The sequence below is a fragment of the Oncorhynchus nerka genome, linkage group LG15 (genome assembly GCF_034236695.1).
Source record: "Oncorhynchus nerka isolate Pitt River linkage group LG15, Oner_Uvic_2.0, whole genome shotgun sequence".
Classification (NCBI taxonomy): domain Eukaryota; kingdom Metazoa; phylum Chordata; class Actinopteri; order Salmoniformes; family Salmonidae; genus Oncorhynchus; species Oncorhynchus nerka.
The window spans coordinates 9452794-9474568 of record NC_088410.1 but is presented as its reverse complement, the minus strand read 5'-3'; the positions used below and the strand labels follow the sequence as shown (position 1 = coordinate 9474568).

Sequence of the window (21775 nt, the reverse complement as noted above, 5' to 3'; positions counted from 1 at the left end):
CATTACAACCAACACTGTTCTTTCCCCCTCAGACATCACTACAACCAACACTGTTCTTTCCCCCTCAGACATCATTACAGCCAACACTGTTCTTTCCCCCAGACATCATTACAGCCAACACTGTTCTTCCCCCCTCAGACATCATTACAGCCAACACTGTTCTTTCCCCCAGACATCATTACAACCAACACTGTTCTTCCCCCTCAGACATCATTACAGCCAACACTGTTCACCCCCTCAGACATCATTACAACCAACACTGTTCTTTCCCCCAGACATCATACAACCAACACTGTTCTCCCCCTCAGACATCATTACAGCCAACACTGTTCTTTCCCCCCCCAGACATCATTACAGCCAACACTGTTCTTCCCCCCAGACATCATTACAGCCAACACTGTTCACCCCCAGACATCATTACAACCAACACTGTTCACCCCCCCTCAGACATCATTACAACCAACACTGTTCTCCCCCCCAGACATCATTACAACCAACACTGTTCTCCCCCAGACATCATTACAACCAACACTGTTCTTTCCCCCCAGACATCATTACAGCCAACACTGTTCTTTCCCCCAGACATCATTACAACCAACACTGTTCTTCCCCCCCAGACATCATTACAACCAACACTGTTCTTTCCCCCCAGACATCATACAACCAACACTGTTCTCTCCCCCAGACATCATTACAACCAACACTGTTCTTCCCCCAGACATCATTACAGCCAACACTGTTCTTTTTCCCCCAGACATCATTACAACCAACACTGTTCACCCCCAGACAGACATCATTACAACCAACACTGTTCTTCCCCCAGACATCATTACAACCAACACTGTTCTTTCTCCCCTCAGACATCATTACAACCAACACTGTTCTTTCCCCCTCAGACATCATTACAGCCAACACTGTTCTTCCCCCAGACATCATTACAGCCAACACTGTTCTTTCCCCCCCAGACATCATTACAACCAACACTGTTCTTCCCCCAGACATCATTACAGCCAACACTGTTCTTTCCCCCTCAGACATCATTACAACCAACACTGTTCTTTCCCCCTCAGACATCACTACAACCAACACTGTTCTTTCCCCCTCAGACATCACTACAACCAACACTGTTCTTTCCCCCTCAGACATCATTACAGCCAACACTGTTCTTTCCCCCTCAGACATCATTACAGCCAACACTGTTCTTCCCCCCTCAGACATCATTACAGCCAACACTGTTCTTCCCCCTCAGACATCATTACAGCCAACACTGTTCTTCCCCCCCAGACATCACTACAACCAACACTGTTCTTTCCCCCTCAGACATCATTACAACCAACACTGTTCTTTCCCCCTCAGACATCATTACAACCAACACTGTTCTTTCCCCCTCAGACATCACTACAACCAACACTGTTCTTTCCCCCTCAGACATCATTACAGCCAACACTGTTCTTTCCCCCAGACATCATTACAGCCAACACTGTTCTTTGCCCCAGACATCATTACAGAACACTGTTCTCCCCCCAGACATCACTACAACCAACACTGTTCTTTCCCCCTCAGACATCATTACAGCCAACACTGTTCTTTCCCCCTCAGACATCATTACAGCCAACACTGTTCTTTCCCCCTCAGACATCATTACAGCCAACACTGTTCTTCCCCCCTCAGACATCATTACAGCCAACACTGTTCTTCCCCCCCTCAGACATCATTACAACCAACACTGTTCACCCCCTCAGACATCATTACAACCAACACTGTTCTCCCCCAGACATCATTACAGACAACACTGTTATTTTCCTCCCCAGACATCATTACAACCAACACTGTTCTCCCCCAGACATCATTACAGACAACACTGTTATTTTCCTCCTCAGACATCATTACAACCAACACTGTTCTTCCCCCCAGACATCATTACAGCCAACACTGTTCTTTCCCCCAGACATCATTACAACCAACACTGTTTCCCCCCAGACATCACTACAACCAACACTGTTCTCCCCCAGACATCATTACAGCCAACACTGTTCTTCCCCCCAGACATCATTACAGCCAACACTGTTCTTCCCCCCAGACATCATTACAACCAACACTGTTCTTCCCCCCCAGACATCACTACAACCAACACTGTTCTCCCCCCCAGACATCATTACAGCCAACACTGTTCTTCCCCCAGACATCATTACAACCAACACTGTTCACCCCCCCAGACAGACATCATTACAACCAAAACTGTTCTTCCCCCAGACATCATTACAACCAACACTGTTCTTTCTCCCCTCAGACATCATTACAACCAACACTGTTCTTTCCCCCTCAGACATCATTACAGCCAACACTGTTCTTTCCCCCAGACAGACATCATTACAACCAACACTGTTCTTTCCCCCTCAGACATCATTACAGCCAACACTGTTCTTTCCCCACAGACATCATTACAACCAACACTGTTCTTTTCCCCTCAGACATCATTACAGCCAACACTGTTCTTTCCCCCTCAGACATCATTACAACCAACACTGTTCTTTCCCCCTCAGACATCATTACAACCAACACTGTTCTTTCCCCTCAGACATCATTACAGCCAACACTGTTCTTCCCCCAGACATCATTACAGCCAACACTGTTCTTCCCCCTCCCCAGACATCATTACAGCCAACACTGTTCTTTCCCCAGACATCATTACAACCAACACTGTTCTTTCCCCCAGACATCATTACAACCAACACTGTTCTTTCCCCCTCAGACATCATTACAACCAACACTGTTCTTTCCCCCTCAGACATCATTACAGCCAACACTGTTCTTTTCCCCCTCAGACATCATTACAGCCAACACTGTTCTTTCCCCCTCAGACATCATTACAGCCAACACTGTTCACCCCCCTCAGACATCATTACAGCCAAGACTGTTCTTTCCCCTCAGACAGACATCATTACAACCAACACTGTTCTTTCCCCCTCAGACATCATTACAACCAACACTGTTCTTTCCCCCTCAGACATCATTACAGCCAACACTGTTCTTTCCCCCTCAGACATCATTACAGCCAACACTGTTCTTTCCCCCAGACATCATTACAGCCAACACTGTTCTTTCCCCCTCAGACAGACATCATTACAGCCAACACTGTTCTTTCCCCCAGACATCATTACAGCCAACACTGTTCTTTCCCCCAGACATCATTACAGCCAACACTGTTCTTCCCCTCAGACATCATTACAGCCAACACTGTTCTTTTCCCCCTCAGACATCATTACAGCCAACACTGTTCTTCCCCCTCAGACATCATTACAGCCAACACTGTTCTTCCCCCTCAGACATCATTACAACCAACACTGTTCTTTCCCCCTCAGACATCATTACAGCCAACACTGTTCTTTCCCCTCAGACATCATTACAGCCAACACTGTTCTTCCCCCTCAGACATCATTACAATACACTGTTCTTCCCCCTCAGACATCATTACAGCCAACACTGTTCTTTCCCCCAGACATCATTACAGCAAACACTGTTCTTCCCCCTCAGACATCATTACAGCCAACACTGTTCTTTTCCAGACATCATTACAGCCAACACTGTTCTTTCCCCTCAGACATCATTACAGCCAACACTGTTCTTTCTCCCCCAGACATCATTACAGCCAACACTGTTCTTTTCCCCTCAGACATCATTACAACCAACACTGTTCTTTCCCCCAGACATCATTACAGCTCTGTTTCACTGTTCTTTCCCCTCAGACATCATTACAGCAACACTGTTCTTTTCCCCTCAGACATCATTACAGCCAACACTGTTCACCCCCCTCAGACATCATTACAGCCAACACTGTTCTTCCCCCCTCAGACATCATTACAGCCAACACTGTTCTTCCCCCCTCAGACATCATTACAACAAACACTGTTATTTTCCTCCTCAGACATCATTACAGCCAACACTGTTATTTTCCTCCTCAGACATTGCATGGGTGACAGAACAGCAGATACTGCAACAACAAAAATACCACGCTGCTCACATCCGTTTCATCTACAAAACATAACAAAGAGCCTGTCTGAGGCAAAGAGTGTCTCTGTTTCCACTAATAGGGCAAAGAGTGTCTCTGTTTCCACTAATGGGGCAAAGAGTGTCTCTGTTTCCCCTAATGGGGCAAAGAGTGTCTCTGTTTCCCCTAATGGGGCAAAGAGTGTCTCTGTTTCCCCTAATGGGGCAAAGAGTGTCTCTGTTTCCCCTAATGGGGCAAAGAGTGTCTCTGTTTCCCCTAATGGGGCAAAGAGTCTCTCTGTTTCCCCTAATGGGGCAAAGAGTCTCTCTGTTTCCCCTAATGGGGCAAAGAGTGGCTCTGTTTCCCCTAATGGGGCAAAGAGTGGCTCTGTTTCCCCTAATGGGGCAAAGAGTGGCTCTGTTTCCCCTAATGGGGCAAAGAGTGGCTCTGTTTCCCCTAATGGGGCAAAGAGTGTCTCTGTTTCCCCTAATGGGGCAAAGAGTGGCTCTGTTTCCCCTAATGGGGCAAAGAGTGGCTCTGTTTCCCCTAATGGGGCAAAGAGTGGCTCTGTTTCCCCTAATGGGGCAAAGAGTGGCTCTGTTTCCCCTAATGGGGCAAAGAGTGGCTCTGTTTCCCCTAATGGGGCAAAGAGTGGCTCTGTTTCCCCTAATGGGGCAAAGAGTGTCTCTGTTTCCCCTAATGGTGCAAAGAGTGGCTCTGTTTCCCCTAATGGGGCAAAGAGTGGCTCTGTTTCCCCTAATGGGGCAAAAAGTGGCTCTGTTTCCCCTAATGGGGCAAAGAGTGGCTCTGTTTCCCCTAATGGGGCAAAGAGTGGCTCTGTTTCCCCTAATGAGGATTCCATCTTTAAAGACTCATCAAATTGAACTGTCCCCTTGAGAGAGAACCATTTTATTTCTAGTTAACATTCAGTCGGCTACTTACCTGTATAATTAAAACTCCACTCCTCTAAATCTTCCTCCTCCTCTTTGACTACGATGTTAAATCTAGGTATTTCACTGAAGCTGTCAAGGCCTCCAGGGTAACCAATCTCCTGCCCCTGCGGTGTGTGGTCCCGGTCACCGTGGTTACCGTCAGGACCTAGTGACAGCGTTGGATGGGGTTCAGTTGAGCAGGATGGGGACGGCTCACCAAAGTCCTAGAATACAGAATCAAGTCAAATTGTATTTAAAGCGCTTTTTTTTTATCGCAACACACTGTAGAGTAAAACAAAACGGTCAGTGCCACTTGTCAGTTTAAAAAAACGACATCATTTAAGAACCACCTTCTTCTGACTCATTAGCCTGCTGTGGGTTTACAAGCCTGTATGAAAGGTATTCTACGGTGACCCTTGACCCTATTCCGTCAGGGAATATGCACACACACAAACAAAAAAACACATTTCCAATTCACACATGTGTGTATTAATACACACTGGCACATGTGTGTATTAATACATACTGGTAAATGTGTATATTAATACATACTGGTAAATGTGTATATTAATACATACTGGTAAATGTGTGTATTAATACATACTGGTAAATGTGTATATTAATACATACTGGTACATGTGTATATTAATACATACTGGTAAATGTGTATATTAATACATACTGGTAAATGTGTATATTAATACATACTGGTACATGTGTATATTAATACATACTGGTAAATGTGTATATTAATACATACTGGTAAATGTGTATATTAATACATACTGGTAAATGTGTATATTAATACATACTGGCACATGTGTATATTAATACATACTGGCACATGTGTATATTAATACATACTGGTAAATTATTAATACATACTGGTAAATGTGTATATTAATACATACACATTTATATTAATACAGTAAATGCTTCAACTTTGCGAACCAAAACAAAGATATAAAACTGTATTTTTTTGTGAAGAATCAACAACAAGTGGGACACAATCATGAAGTGGAACGACATTTATTGGATATTTCAAACTTTTTCAACAAATCAAAAACTGAAAAATTGGGCGTGCAAAATTATTCAGCCCCGTAAAAGCTCTGGAGCATCACTTTAACACTAAAGTGCGTCGTTAGAACCTTCGTAGAAGCATCACTAAATCTCTGAGCTGTTTCTCTGTTGGCTTCATAGAAGCATCACTAAATCTCAATCAGTTGCACTTGAAAATGCTTGTTATTCACTAACCGCCTCAGACCACAGAACAGCTCAGTGTGTCGTTAGATGACTTTATATATACATACATAGAAGATCTCTGCTAAATATAGAATCAAGATGTTTATCTGTCTCTGTGACCGCTGGTAACTTCAGAACAACGTTCACATCAAAAAAGACCTACAAAATTGTCATTGTCTTGGCACCTATTATAAACAACAAGTGAAGAATAAATAGAAACTTCTAATGAAAATGGAGATGACAGCAGTATAAGGCTCAGTCTAGGCTACATAGGTCTACAACTCATGTTGAAATACATATTATCTTCAAGCAATTTCTATTTTGCTTATTTTTCGGCTACTGTCTGATGTGTCACGTGTACAATGATGTGCCAAATCTATGATTTAGTGCAATATTATAGGGTAGGCTAAATGCTTCTCCGCCGAAACAGTTCGGAAGAGTTCGTCATGCATATATGTTGTAACGGGGTGGCAGGGTAGCCTAGTGGTTAGAGTGGAGGGGTGGCAGGGTAGCCTAGTGGTTAGAGTGGAGGGGTGGCAGGGTAGCCTAGTGGTTAGAGTGGAGGGGTGGCAGGGTAGCCTAGTGGTTAGAGTGGAGGGGTGGCAGGGTAGCCTAGTGGTTAGAGTGGAGGGGTGGCAGGGTAGCCTAGTGGTTAGAGTGGAGGGGTGGCAGGGTAGCCTAGTGGTTAGAGTGGAGGGGTGGCAGGGTAGCCTAGTGGTTAGAGTGGAGGGGTGGCAGGCAGGTAGCCTAGTGGTTAGAGTGGAGGGGTGGCAGGGTAGCCTAGTGGTTAGAGTGGAGGGGTGGCAGGGTAGCCTAGTGGTTAGAGTGGAGGGGTGGCAGTGGTGGTTAGAGTGGAGGGGTGGCAGGGTAGCCTAGTGGTTAGAGTGGAGGGGTGGCAGGGTAGCCTAGTGGTTAGAGTGGAGGGGTGGCAGGGTAGCCTAGTGGTTAGAGTGGAGGGGTGGCAGGGTAGCCTAGTGGTTAGAGTGGAGGGGTGGCAGGGTAGCCTAGTGGTTAGAGTGGAGGGGTGGCAGGGTAGCCTAGTGGTTAGAGTGGAGGGGTGGCAGGGTAGCCTAGTGGTTAGAGTGGAGGGGTGGCAGGGTAGCCTAGTGGTTAGAGTGGAGGGGTGGCAGGGTAGCCTAGTGGTTAGAGTGGAGGGGTGGCAGGGTAGCCTAGTGGTTAGAGTGGAGGGGGTGGCAGGGTAGCCTAGTGGTTAGAGTGGAGGGGTGGCAGGGTAGCCTAGTGGTTAGAGTGGGGGGGAGGCAGGGTAGCCTGAGTTAGTGGTTAGAGTGGAGGGGTGGCAGGGTAGCCTGTGGTTAGAGTGGAGGGGTGGCAGGGTAGCCTAGTGGTTAGAGTGGAGGGGTGGCAGGGTAGCCTAGTGGTTAGAGTGGAGGGGTGGCAGGGTAGCCTAGTGGTTAGAGCGTTGGACTAGTAACCGGAAGGTTGCAAGTTCAAACCCCCGAGCTGACAAGGTACAAATCTGTCGTTCTGCCCCTGAACAGGCAGTTCCCAGGCCGTCATTGAAAATAAGAATTTGTTCTTAACTGACTTGCCTGGTTAAATAAAGGTAAAATAAAATAAAAACTTTAATGTGTTACAGAGTTAATGTTTAAGTTAATTCATTAAGCTGTATCTAAAGATATTTCTTTACAGTTATTTACATATGTAATTGTATTGGTTTGTATTGAATTACGCTTTTTGACTGCAAGTTCCAGAATGACTTGCGACATCGTGGTGACTGAGACGGCATGTGGTTTACATCGTGGTGACTGAGACGGCACGTGGTTTACATCGTGGTGACTGAGACGGCATGTGGTTTACATCGTGGTGACTGAGACGGCATGTGGTTTACATCGTGGTGACTGAGACGGCATGTGGTTTACATCGTGGTGACTGAGACGGCATGTGGTTTACATCGTGGTGACTGAGACGGCATGTGGTTTACATCGTGGTGACTGAGACGGCATGTGGTTTACATCGTGGTGACTGAGACGGCATGTGGTTTACATCGTGGTGACTGAGACGGCACGTGGTTTACATCGTGGCGACTGAGACGGCACGTGGTTTACATCGTGGTGACTGAGATGGCATGTGGTTTACATCGTGGTGACTGAGACGGCACGTGGTTTACATCGTGGTGACTGAGACGGCATGTGGTTTACATCGTGGTGACTGCCACGGCACGTGGTTTACATCGTTTTCATGCTCATCAAACCACTTTATTAGGATCTCTTTTAGTCCTCATTTGGACTAATCTTCTAAGAGTCCTTAAACATTCAAATACAATGTATAAAACAATCCCATGTCCACATATAGAACAGAGTCCCAACAGTATAAATAATACACTCTCATATTGACCACATAAATACTCTCCGAACAGACAGGCTCCTTCATCTACCATAGTCCTGCACAACCTTCACATGTGTTATTTAAGTGGTTCTAAAATATTATATGAATGTATATATTTAAAAAGGCTTCTGGTTTGCTCAGATACATTTTTCAATTTCTGAATCTAAATGTTGTCTTTCCCCATTTCTCTTTTCTGCCGGGATAAGATAAGATGGTGGACAATCGATTCCAGGTATTGATTGAATGTCTCTTACCAACTCAATACTGTTGTGAATGGAGTTGGGCCGTTTTAAATGGTGTAACATTGTGAAATAAAATAAGCAATGTTTTTATTCCCCCCCTCTTCTCTCAATTATCTTGTTGATTGTTGACCACCCGAGAGCATTATGAATGACAACCTGAAGAATCACATCTCCTCAAAAACAATCCTCCCTGCTTTGTTCTGTCCGATCTGCAGCATCCTCGTGGCACTTAATGTTGTTCTGTCCGATCTGCAGCATCCTCGTGGCACTTAATGTTGTTCTGTCCGATCTGCAGCATCCTCGTGGCACTTAATGTTGTTCTGTCCGATCTGCAGCATCCTCGTGGCACTTAATGTTGTTCTGTCCGATCTGCAGCATCCTCGTGGCACTTAATGATGCGTTACATTTAGTAGCCACTCGTGCATCGTGGGGGGGGATTGTCATCCTGGATGGATGGGGGATTGTCATCCTGGATGGATGGGGGATTGTCATCCTGGATGGATGGGGGGATTGTCATCCTGGATGGATGGGGGATTGTCATCCTGGATGGGGGTGGGGGGGGGGATTGTCATCCTGGATGGATGGGGGATTGTCATCCTGGATGGATGGGGGATTGTCATCCTGGATGGATGGGGGATTGTCATCCTGGATGGATGGGGGGGGGATTGTCATCCTGGATGGATGGGGGGGGATTGTCATCCTGGATGGATGGGGGATTGGGATGGATGGGGGGATTGTCATCCTGGATGGATGGGGGGATTGTCATCCTGGATGGATGGGGGGATTGTCATCCTGGATGGATGGGGGGATTGTCATCCTGGATGGATGGGGGGATTGTCATCCTGGATGGATGGGGGGGATTGTCATCCTGGATGGATGGGGGGGATTGTCATCCTGGATGGGGGTGGGGGGGGGATTGTCATCGTGAATTAAATGATTCACCATAGGTTGACGGTGATCAGTCAGAATGGCTGTGTATTCAATTCAAGGGGCTTTAATGGCATGGGAAACATGTGTTAACATTGCCAAAGCAAGTGGGGTAGATAATATACAGTGTATTTATTGGAGTTTACCTTGCTCTATGGGGTTGATTGGACCTAACCTATGGGGTTGATTGGACCTGACCTATGGGGTTGATTGGACCTGACCTATGGGGTTGATTGGACCTGACCTATGGGGTTGATTGGACCTGACCTATGGGGTTGATTGGACCTGACCTATGGGGTTGATTGGACCTAACCTATGGGGTTGATTGGACCTGACCTATGGGGTTGATTGGACCTGACCTATGGGGTTGATTGGACCTAACCTATGGGGTTGATTGGACCTAACCTATGGGGTTGATTAGACCTGACCTATGGGGTTGATTGGACCTAACCTATGGGGTTGATTGGACCTAACCTATGGGGTTGATTGGACCTGACCTATGGGGTTGATTGGACCTAACCTATGGGGTTGATTGGACCTGACCTATGGGGTTGATTGGACCTAACCTATGGGGTTGATTGGACCTGACCCATGCCAGGACCACAACATAACAGAGGTGCCTGAACCCATTTTACCATGGGATACTTTGTATTCCTCATTTACTGAAGTGTTTCCTTTATTTTGGTAGTTTACCTGTAGGTCGAACAGAGCAGCCAGAAAACTAATTGACTCAAGTGTTTCCTTTATTTTGGTAGTTTACCTGTAGGTCGAACAGAGCAGCCAGAATACTAATTGACTCAAGTGTTCCCTATATTTTGGCAGTTACCTATAGGTCTATGTGGGCTTATTAGTTTAGTGGTTCTTAACCTGGGGATCCCAGGGGTTGCACTTTTTGCCTTAGCACTACACACCTGATTTCAATTATCAAAACTTGACGAATTGATCATTTGAATCAGCTGTGTGGTGCCAGGGTTTATCATTAACTTTCAGAAAACTGCCTTTTAAAAACGCAGACCTAAAACAATAGGCGTGTTGCACCATTTAACCTGTGTTTTATATTGAAAGGTAGTGGTGTTTTTATTCTTCAATAGAGTGATCAGGGGCAAATACAGTGATTAAAGTGATTAAAGTACAGCTATTAAAGTAGTGATTAAAGTACAGCTATTAAAGTAGTGATTAAAGTAGTGATTAAAGTAGTGATTAAAGTACAGTGATTAAAGTAGTGATTAAAGTAGTGATTAAAGTAGTGATTAAAGTACAGTGATTAAAGTAGTGATTAAAGTAGTGATTAAAGTACAGCTATTAAAGTAGTGATTAAAGTAGTGATTAAAGTAGTGATTAAAGTAGTGATTAAAGTACAGCTATTAAAGTACAGCTATTAAAGTAGTGATTAAAGTACAGCTATTAAAGTAGTGATTAAAGTAGTGATTAAAGTAGTGATTAAAGTAGCTATTAAAGTAGTGATTAAAGTAGTGATTAAAGTAGTGATTAAAGTAGTGATTAAAGTGATTAAAGTACAGTATTAAAGTAGTGATTAAAGTAGTATTAAAGTAGTGATTAAAGTAGTGATTAAAGTAGTGATTAAAGTAGTGATTAAAGTACAGTGATTAAAGTAGTGATTAAAGTAGTGATTAAAGTAGTGATTAAAGTACAGTGATTAAAGTAGTGATTAAAGTAGTGATTAAAGTACAGCTATTAAAGTAGTGATTAAAGTACAGTTAAAGTAGTGATTAAAGTACAGCTATTAAAGTAGTGATTAAAGTACAGTGATTAAAGTACAGTGATTAAAGTAGTGATTAAAGTAGTGATTAAAGTAGTGATTAAAGTACAGTGATTAAAGTACAGCTATTAAAGTAGTGATTAAAGTACAGTGATTAAAGTACAGTGATTAAAGTAGTGATTAAAGTAGTGATTAAAGTACAGTGATTAAAGTATTAAAGTAGTGATTAAAGTACAGCTATTAAAGTACAGCTATTAAAGTAGTGATTAAAGTACAGTGATTAAAGTAGTGATTAAAGTACAGCTATTAAAGTAGTGATTAAAGTACAGTGATTAAAGTAGTGATTAAAGTACAGCTATTAAAGTAGTGATTAAAGTACAGCTATTAAAGTAGTGATTAAAGTAGTGATTAAAGTAGTGATTAAAGTACAGCTATTAAAGTAGTGATTAAAGTACAGTGATTAAAGTACAGTGATTAAAGTACAGCTATTAAAGTAGTGATTAAAGTAGTGATTAAAGTACAGCTATTAAAGTAGTGATTAAAGTAGTGATTAAAGTAGCTGATTAAAGTAGTGATTAAAGTACAGCTATTAAAGTAGTGATTAAAGTAGTGATTAAAGTAGTGATTAAAGTACAGTGATTAAAGTACAGCTATTAAAGTAGTGATTAAAGTAGTGATTAAAGTAGTGATTAAAGTAGTGATTAAAGTAGTGATTAAAGTAGTGATTAAAGTACAGTGATTAAAGTAGTGATTAAAGTACAGCTATTAAAGTAGTGATTAAAGTACAGCTATTAAAGTAGTGATTAAAGTAGTATTAAAGTAGTGATTAAAGTAGTGATTAAAGTACAGCTATTAAAGTAGTGATTAAAGTAGTGATTAAAGTACAGCTATTAAAGTAGTGATTAAAGTAGTGATTAAAGTAGTGATTAAAGTAGTGATTAAAGTACAGCTATTAAAGTAGTGATTAAAGTACAGCTATTAAAGTAGTGATTAAAGTAGTGATTCAAGTAGTGATTAAAGTACAGCTATTAAAGTAGTGATTAAAGTAGTGATTAAAGTACAGTGATTAAAGTACAGTGATTAAAGTAGCGTCATTTATATCAGATGACAACAGAAGTCTAGCAGCCACATTCAGTAAAATAGCTTAAAATCCAGGCAACAAGTCAGATTTTTAAAATGCTTTTGGCCCAGCATTATCTGAAAAATACCCCAAAAAGACCCGAGGCGTCAAAATTTAGCATTTCTTTCATTCATTACCATCTTCTTTGTTGGCAATGAAAGAGCAAGGTATTTCTTGCAAAGATGATGCATGGCTACCGGAGAGACACATGACGTCACAGGCGAGAAGTACACATTAGTCAGAGTGAAGTCAACTGATCGAATGCACAATGCCCATGTTAGCCAGACTGCCAGCATAATGGAGTCTGCCACTAGTACAGTCAGTGTAGTCAGATCCCCATTGAGACCGTGTCTGTGCCTCGATCTAGGTTGGGCAAAACTAAACATGGCGGTGTTCGCTTTAGCAATCTCACTGGAATAAAGACCTCCTCCATTCCTGTCATTAGTGAAAGATATTCTGATATCTCACATCTCAAAATAGGGCTACTTCATGTTAGATCCCTCACTTCCAAGGCAGTTATAGTCAATGAACTAATCACTGATAATGATCTTGATGTAGTTGGCCTGACTGAAACATGGCTTAAGCCTGATGGATTTACTGAGTTAAATGAGGCCTCACCTCCTGGTTACACTAGTGACCATATCCCCCGTGCATCCCGCAAAGGCGGAGGTGTTGCTAACATTTACGATACCAAATTTCAAATTAACAAAAAAAAACGACTGCGTTTTCATATTTTGAGCTTCTAGTCATGACATTGATGCAGCCTCCCCACTTTTTATAGCTACTGTTTACAGGCCTCCTGGGCCATACACAGCGTTCCTCACTGAGTTCCCTGAATTCCTATCGGACCTTGTAGTCATGGCAGATAATATTCTAATCTTTGGTGACTTTAATATTCACATGGAAAAGTCCACTGACCCACTCCAAAAGGCTTTCGGAGCCATAATCGACTCAGTGGGTTTTGTCCAACATGTCTCTGGACCTACTCACAGCCACAGTCATACTGGACCTAGTTTTGTCCCATGGAATAAATGTTGTGGATCTTAATGTTTTTCCTCATAATCCTGGACTATCGGACCACCATTTTATTACGTTTGCAATCGCAACAAATAATCTGCTCGGACCCCAACCAAGGATCATCAAAAGCTGTGCTATAAATTCTCAGACAACCCAAAGACGTCAGAGTACAAAAATCAGTTAGCCAACTGAGGAACTAAATGTAACCTTGCGTAATACCTTAGATGCAGTCGCACCCCTAAAAACAAAAAAACATTTGTCATAAGAAACTAGTTGCCTAGTTTGTTTTCACTATTTATTTTACCTCTTGGTGATGTCATTCGGAAACATAATGTTAACTTTCACTGCTCTGCGGACAATACACAGCTGTACATTTTGATGAAACATGGTGAAGCCCCAAAATTACCCTTCCTGGAAGCCTGTGTTTCAGACATAAGAAAGTGGATGGTGGCAAATGGTTTACTTTTAAACTTGGACAAAACAGAGATGCTAGTTCTATATCCCAAGAAACAAAGAGATCTTCTGTTGGATCTGACAATTAAATCTTGACAGTTGTATAGTCATCTCAAATAAAACTGAAGGACCTCGGCGTTACTCTGGACCCTGATCTCTCTTTTGACGAACATATCAAGACTGTTTCAAGGAGAGCTTTTTTCCATCTACGTAACATTGAAAAAATCAGAAACACTCTGTCCAAAAATGATGCAGAAAAATTAAGCTATGCTTTTGTTACATCTAGGTTAGACTACTGCAATGCTCTACTTTCCGGCTACCCGGATAAAGCACAAAATGAACTTCAGTTAGTGCTAAACACGGCTGCTAGAATCTTGACTAGAACTCAAAAGTTTGATCATACTACTCCAGTGCTAGCCTCCCTACACTGGCTTCCTGTTAAGGCAAGGGCAGATTACAAGGTGTTACTGCTAACCTACAAAGCATTACATGGGCTTGCTCCTACCTATCTCTCTGATTTGGTCCTGCCGTACATACCTACACGTACGCTACGGTCACAAGACGCAGGGCTCCTTATTGTCCCTAGAATGTATATTTCTTATTGTCCCTAGAACAGCTGGAGGCAGGGCTTTCTCCTATAGAGCTCCATTTTTATGGAATGGTCTGCCTACCCATGTGAGAGACGCAGACTCAGTCTCGACCTTTAAGTCTTTACTGAAGACTCATCTCTTCAGTAGGTCCTATGATTGAGTGTAGTCTGGCTCAGGGGTGTGAAGGTGAATGGAAAGGCACTGGAGCCACGAACCACCCTTGCTGTCTCTGCCTGGCCGGTTCCCCTCTCTCCTCTGGGATTTTCTGCCTCTAACCCTATTAAGGGGGCTGAGTCACTGGTGCTCTTCCATGCCGTCCCTAGGAAGGGTGCGTCACTTGAGTGGGTTGAGTCACTGACGTGATCTTCCTGTCCGGGTTGGCCCCCCCTCGGGTTTGTTTCCCATGGGGGAGATCTTCGTGGGCTATACTCGGCCTTGTCTCAGGGTAGTAAGTTGGTGGTTTGAAGATATCCTTCTAGTGGTGTGGGGGCAAAGTGGGTGGGGTTATATCCTGCCTGGTTGGCCCTGTCCGGGGGTATCGTCGGACGGGGCCACAATGTCTCCTGAACCCTCCTGTCTCAGCCTCCAGTATTTATGCTGTAATAGTCTACGTGCTGGGCGGCTAGGGTCAGTCTGGTGTATTTCTCCTGTCTTATCCGGTGTCCTGCATGAATTTAAGCACAACCCCTCTAATTCTCTCTCAATTTCTTCTCTCGGATGACCTGAGCCCTTGGCCTCAGGACTACCTGGCCTGATGACTCCTCTCCACGCTTCTTCCATGGTTCCTGCTGTTCTAGGGAGTTTTTCCTAGCCACTGTACTTCTACATCTGCATTGCTTGCTGTTTGGGGTTTTAGGCTGGGTTTCTGTACAGGCATTGCTTGCTGTTTAGGGTTTTAGGCAGGGTTTCTGTACAGCACTTTGTGACATCATCGGTTAATGTAAAAGGGACTTTATAAATACATTTGATTGATTTTAAACATTAGAAAGTAGTAAACTGAGTGGGACTTCCTGTGGTTTAAAGAAGGATCACATAATTCCATCCAGGTAGGCAGGAGGGACCTGCCAATTAATTATACTCATGAGCAAACATACCATAACTGCGGGCCAACCTTGGCTTTATATCTGTTTAAATAACACCCTCCAGGTGGCAGTACGCTCCCTTTCAGGTTGTTTACCAACTCATAGAAGGAGTAGTAAATTGACTACTTCAAAATGGAGATGGCCTCAATGGCGCTGCCCGTGCGCTCAGAGACGCCTTAATGAGAGGTACAACGCTGTGATCTTAAGACATCTCTATTCTCCCAACCGCCACAATCAGAGACCGGTTAGATCTGGTTCAGGGCACCGGAGCGGAACTCCACGACGTCCGGTCTCTGCTCTGTTCTTTAGAAACTTCCTTCACCATGGAGTTGAGTAACCTAGCTAGGTCTGGGAGACATCTGTAGACCCAACCAACAGAAATAACAACGGCATTCCACTAGTGCTGAGCAATTTGCCAAAATAACTGCTATTCTTCATTTTTTTTAAACAACTAATTGACCAACGTTTCATTTCTTTCTGTGAGCTCAATGCGCACACTGCAGTTTCTCTAGAGATACACCAGATCCAGCCTGAACTGTGAGATGTAGTTTCCAACAATAATATTCCACATAATTACCACGTTTAATGTGCTAAACATGGGGCGGCAGGGTAGCCTAGTGGTTAGAGTGTTGGACTAGTAACCGGAAGGTTGCAAGTTCAAACCCCCGAGCTGTCGTTCTGCCCCTGAACAGGCAATTAACCCACTGTTCCTAGGCAGTCATTGAAAATAAGAATTTGTTCTTAACTGACTTGCCTAGTAAAATAAACGAACTACAATGACCATAATCTAATGTGCATTTATTTGTCTGGTCTGTGTTTCTTTTATGCCTGCTACAGCATGATTTGAGAGGTATCTATACCTGAAAATACATGATTGATAGTTGCATGAAGAGGCAGGTAGCCTAGTGGTTAGAGCTTTGGGCCAGTAACCGAAAGGCTGCTGAATCCAATCCCTGAGTTGACAAAGTAAAAATCTGTCGTTCTGCCCCTGACATGGTGGATGTTGAGTAAGGCAGCCCGCCGCACCTCTCTGGTTCAGAGGGGTTGGGTTAAATGTATTAGACACATTTCAGTTAAAGTATTCAGTTGTACAACTGACTAGGTATCCCAATTTCCCCAATCAGCAGTCATAAAAGTATGCCTTCTTTACTTTAAAGAACTACAAAATAGTGATTGTCAGGCAGCAGCTGAGATGACTTGGCATGAAATGAAAGTCATAAAATAAAACAAATGTAAGAAACACACAACTGACATATTTTAGAGTAAATTAATGGTTAATATGTGAAACGCAGTAACTGTCATCACTACCATCATGGGAGTTTTATTAATAGTTGTATCCTGTGCATTCAACCCCAATAATCGAAACAGAAAATAGTTTATTTTTCTGAATCGAACCGACCTCAAAAATAACGAATCGCTCAGCGCAGCGGGGAATGGTCGTGTTCGTGTGTAAACCAAGTATATGTCGGGAGAAGAGTGGAGAATGCTAAAGGCTAGCTACTATTCTGCCGACGTGTACTTGGTTTACACAAGATCAATCCCCGCTACTGATAGCTAACGCTAGTTATCTCCATCCAGCCACTACCTATTGTGCTAAAACCAATCCGATACTTGTTTTAAATCTGGGAGTGCACATTTTGGGAAAAGGGTGGAGAAACGGGACGCAACTAGCTAGCTAGAGAACGTTTCGTTTGCTAGCAACCAAAGTCGTGGTTCTCACCTCCTCCATCTTGAATCCTCCAGGAATTGTTGAAGCAGCTAGCTAAATGCTGTAGCGGGAAATGAATTTCTGAAATCGTCCACGTCCTTTCTCTGAAATGAAATGTTCACCACGAGGTCACGTTAGCTGGTTAGCTAGCGAATTAAACAGCCTCGCTACTAGTAGCACTTGCCATTACAATTTGACAAAGGTTAGCTAGCTAGGCTAACGGCAGCCAGGAAGCTAGCTAACTGCTTTGCTAAACCCGATTACAAAACTATAAAAATAGTAGTTGGAAATATTGCCTGCTCCGTGTTTACAGTTCAAGTTTGGCAACGTCACAGCATATTTTTCAACCGTATCATTGTGATATTTGACGAATTTCAAACAGAATTACGTGGACAGCTAATCCAGACTGCTGGCTAGCTACATCAGCGTCTTTCTGCTTCCGGTCTAACTTCCGGCCCGGATTAGCTTCTACTGTGGACTCCGCTATACCGCCACCACCAGTTCAGGAGCACATTTGCAGTGGTGTTTCACAACATATATATTTCAATTTCTTAATCCAAATAATGTTATTTTAATAATACTGAGTTGACTGTTATTGATATTTCATATGCCGATCTCCTGAAACATCACCTAAATGTGTAATAGACAGAGTGGAAGAGGAGAAGTCCAGGGGCTACATGACTCAGGCTGCTTCCCTGATTTGACCTCTACAAGATTATCAGCAGATTCCATCACCGTCATCTACCATCCTCTGACCACTCCCTCCGCTCAAACCATGAACTGACCCGCTCCTCTTCGGAGGATGCAGCGTTCAAAGACTCGGCCTCTATTCGTCGACCTGTCATGATATATTGCTTGTCATTTTTGTTGTTGCAGGGTAGCCTAGTGGTTAGAGTGTAGGGGCGGCAGGGTAGCCTAGTGGTTAGAGAGTTGGACTAGTTAACCGAAAGGTTGCAAATTCAAATCCCCGAGCTGACAAGGTACAAATCTGTCATTCTGCCCCTGAACAAGGCAGTTAACTGTTCCTAGGCCGTCATTGAAAATAAGAATGTGTTTTTTAACTGACTTGCCTAGTAAAATAAAGGTAAAATACAATTTTTAAATGTGTTGTGTTTGAAGCGTTTTGGGATTCTATGAAAAACCCTATAGAAGTGTAATAAATGATTAGTAGTGGTGTATTGTAAATCCCAGTAATATACTTCTAGCGAGGGGTAGCCAACCCTTCTCACGCATCACTAGTGGAGAAAAGCAACGAGTAGTAACAACTTTTACAAGTTGTAGATCCCAAATTCTTACTCTTAATACAATTAATGGTCTTCATTTTTCGGTTCCGCTTCCTGAACCATGAAACTCATTATTTGAAGCCTGTTTTGTTGAGTGGGCCTTAGAATTTACTTCCATGAAAATTAGACCATTGGAATTTACTTCCTGGATTGAAATAGCTGTGAAAGCGACGGCAAAGATGATGGATAATACTGACAGGATACAGTACATGTCTCTCCGTTGGGAGTCGTTGTCCACAAAAGCGGCACCGCGGGCTGTCAAGCTTCGGTCTATCCTTTCTTTGGATTGGTGAATACATCTCATCTCATTATTGTAATCCAGTTTTGAATATTCAATGAGGGTTGTTGACGTCAACCGCCGTTATTCAATGGAGAGAGATGCTATGCCCCATTTCATGAAAATGCATAGCCATCTTGAGACACCGCGGATTTAAAGTGTTTTTTTTTTCTTAGAGTTGCGGGGATGTCACGTGTCCTACTTATATAAGTACACTCGTAACAACTTCAACTATACGCCTATTAGACAAAATAACTCAGGTAGCAAATTATTTGTTGTTGAACAAATCCGACAATCTCTTTGGCCTCCATACAAAACTCCTTGCTTGGTGGGCGAAACAACGCCACCTGCTGGAGAGAGAAAGATTTCCCGCCGAGTTGGACACTCCGTTCCTTTTCCTCTGGTGAGGGCCCCTTCCACGTTACTTCTGGCTCATGTCCCATAATCCCTTGAATGGGCTTCAAGATTATATGATCAAAGTCACGAAAACACGGTCATTTAAGATATATACATTTGCTCATAAACCGTTGCCTTTTATCAAAATATTTGACGCTCAGAAACGAATTACCCATCTCCTAAAGTTAGACATTTGAACTACCACTCTTGCAGCCTTGTTACCATACTGGAGCGTGGTAAAAATATTATACTGGGTTTTGTGACTGAACCTGCCAGTAGTTTTTTTGTAGACCTGCAAACCAGACTGTATAAAATAAGGAGGAAGCCATCAACGGCGTCACCCCATTGTTTCCTATGTGAAGTCTCAGTGGCGCGTTTGAAGATCAGGAAGTGTCATTACAGCATGTCGCCATCTTGCTATATGGAGGAGTTTTTGGAAAGATCACATGCAGTTTGAGCTACTCCAGGAAGTGACGTTGAAGGCTAGCTCAGCACTGCTCCCTTTCATTGGGATGTGTGTGATTTTTAAAAAATCGGTTCAAGGTAGTCACCTGCAGTGGTGTAAAGTACTGAAGTTAAAATACTAGTTACATTTTGAATGCTTAGCAGGACAGGAAAATGGTCTAATTCACACACTTATCAAGACAACATCCCTGGTCATCCCGACTGTCTCTGATCTGGCGGAATAACTAAACAGAGAACATCCCTGGTCATCCCTACTGTCTCTGATCTGGCAGAATAACTAAACAGAGAACATCCCTGGTCATCCCTACTATCTCTGATCTGGCGGAATAACTAAACAGAGAACATCCCTGGTCATCCCTACTGTCTCTGATCTGGCGGAATAACTAAACAGAGAACATCCCTGGTCATCCCGACTGTCTCTGATCTGGCGGAATAACTAAACACAAATGCTTCGTTTGTAAATGATGTCCGAGTGTTGGAGCCCCTGGCGGCTCTCTGTAAATAAAACTAAAACAAAAAACAATTGTCCCATCTGGTTTTCTTAATACAAGGAAGTTGTAATTAGTAATACTTCTACTTTTGACAGTTAAGTATATTTCAAATCAAATACTTTTAGACTTTTACTCACGTAGTATTTTATTGGGTGACTTTCACATTTACTTAAGTAATTTTCTATTAAGGTATCTATACTTTTACTCTTATGACAATTTAGTACTTTTTCCACCACTGGTGACCTGGAATGCATTTCAATTAACAGGTGTGCCTTGTTCAAAGTTCATTTGTGGAGTTTCTTTCCTTCTTAATGTGTTTGAGACGATCAGTTGTGTTGTGACAAGGTAGGGTTGGTTTACAGAAGAGTCCTATTTGGTAAAAGTACACATTATGGCAAGAACAGCTCAAAATAACAAAGAGAAACAACAGTCCATTACTTTAAGACACGAAGATCAGTCAATCCGTAAAATGTAAATAACTTTGAAAGTTTCTTCAAATGCAGTCGCAAAAACCATCGAGCGCTATGATGAAACTGGCTCTCATTTGTTTTTCAACAGGACAATGACCCAAAACACACCCCCAGGCTGTGTAAGGAGAGTGATAGAGGGCTGCATCAGATGACCTGGTCTCCACAATCACCCGACCTCATCCCAATTGAGATGGTTTGGGATAAGTTGGACCGCAGAGTGAAGGAAAAGCAGCCAACATGTGCTCAGCATATGTGGGAACTCCTTCAAGACTGTTGGGAAAAAAAGCATTTACTCATGAAGCTGGTTGAGAGAATGCCAAGAGTGTGCAAAGCTGTCATCAAGGCAAAGGGGGGCTACTTTGAAGAATCTCAAATATATTTTTGTTTAACACTTGGTTACTACATGATTCCATATGTGTTATTTCATAGTGTTGATGTCGTCACTATTATTCTACAATGTGACTGGTGGAAAAACCACAATGAGTAGAAACCTTTGCCTGGTACATCTCTAATGAGTAGGTGTGTCCAAACCTTTGCTGGTACTCTTCAATGAGTAGGTCACAAACCTTTGCCTGGTAAACAATGAGAACAAACCTTTGCCTGGTACTATATATCTTCAATGAGTAGGTGTGTCCAAACCTTTGCCTGGTACTATATATCTTCAATGAGTAGGTGTGTCCAAACCTTTGCCTGGTACTATATATCTCAAATGAATTTGAAGATGACAATTTGGAGCCCATTTTCAGCCTACAAAACCAGAACCCAGAAGTTAAAATGACACGTCACTTTCATAGGGTATTGAAATTCACCCCAACCCTGCAGTGCCATCTCTATTATCCTCTCCTCCATACCAGGTAACTAAGGTGTATCTTCTAACACACCTGAGGTAACTCTGTCAATGGCATTTGCTTACTGTGTATCACAAATGAAAGAACCAATCAAAGTCATTATTTACTTGGCTCTTTATTTTTCGACACAACACTACAGATAAACATATTTTCATAATATTTAGCCGTCTTTGTTGAG

General features: G+C 42.9%; 1 protein-coding gene across 2 annotated transcripts in view; it reads right to left on the bottom strand.

Moving 5' to 3' along the window:
* LOC115117432 (zinc finger protein 721-like) overlaps nt 1-17826 on the bottom strand; it is a 54846-nt gene extending 37020 nt beyond the window's left edge. For both annotated transcript variants that reach the window (XM_065000947.1, XM_065000948.1), the window contains exons 1-2: nt 17380-17826; nt 4931-5144 (exon numbers count right to left, since the gene is read on the bottom strand). In XM_065000947.1, coding sequence (XP_064857019.1) covers nt 4931-5144; nt 17380-17388 — 223 coding nt within the window. In that variant the 5' untranslated portion in view covers nt 17389-17826. The remainder of the gene's footprint in view (nt 1-4930; nt 5145-17379) is intronic.
* Between the last annotated feature and the right edge of the window lie 3949 nt (nt 17827-21775).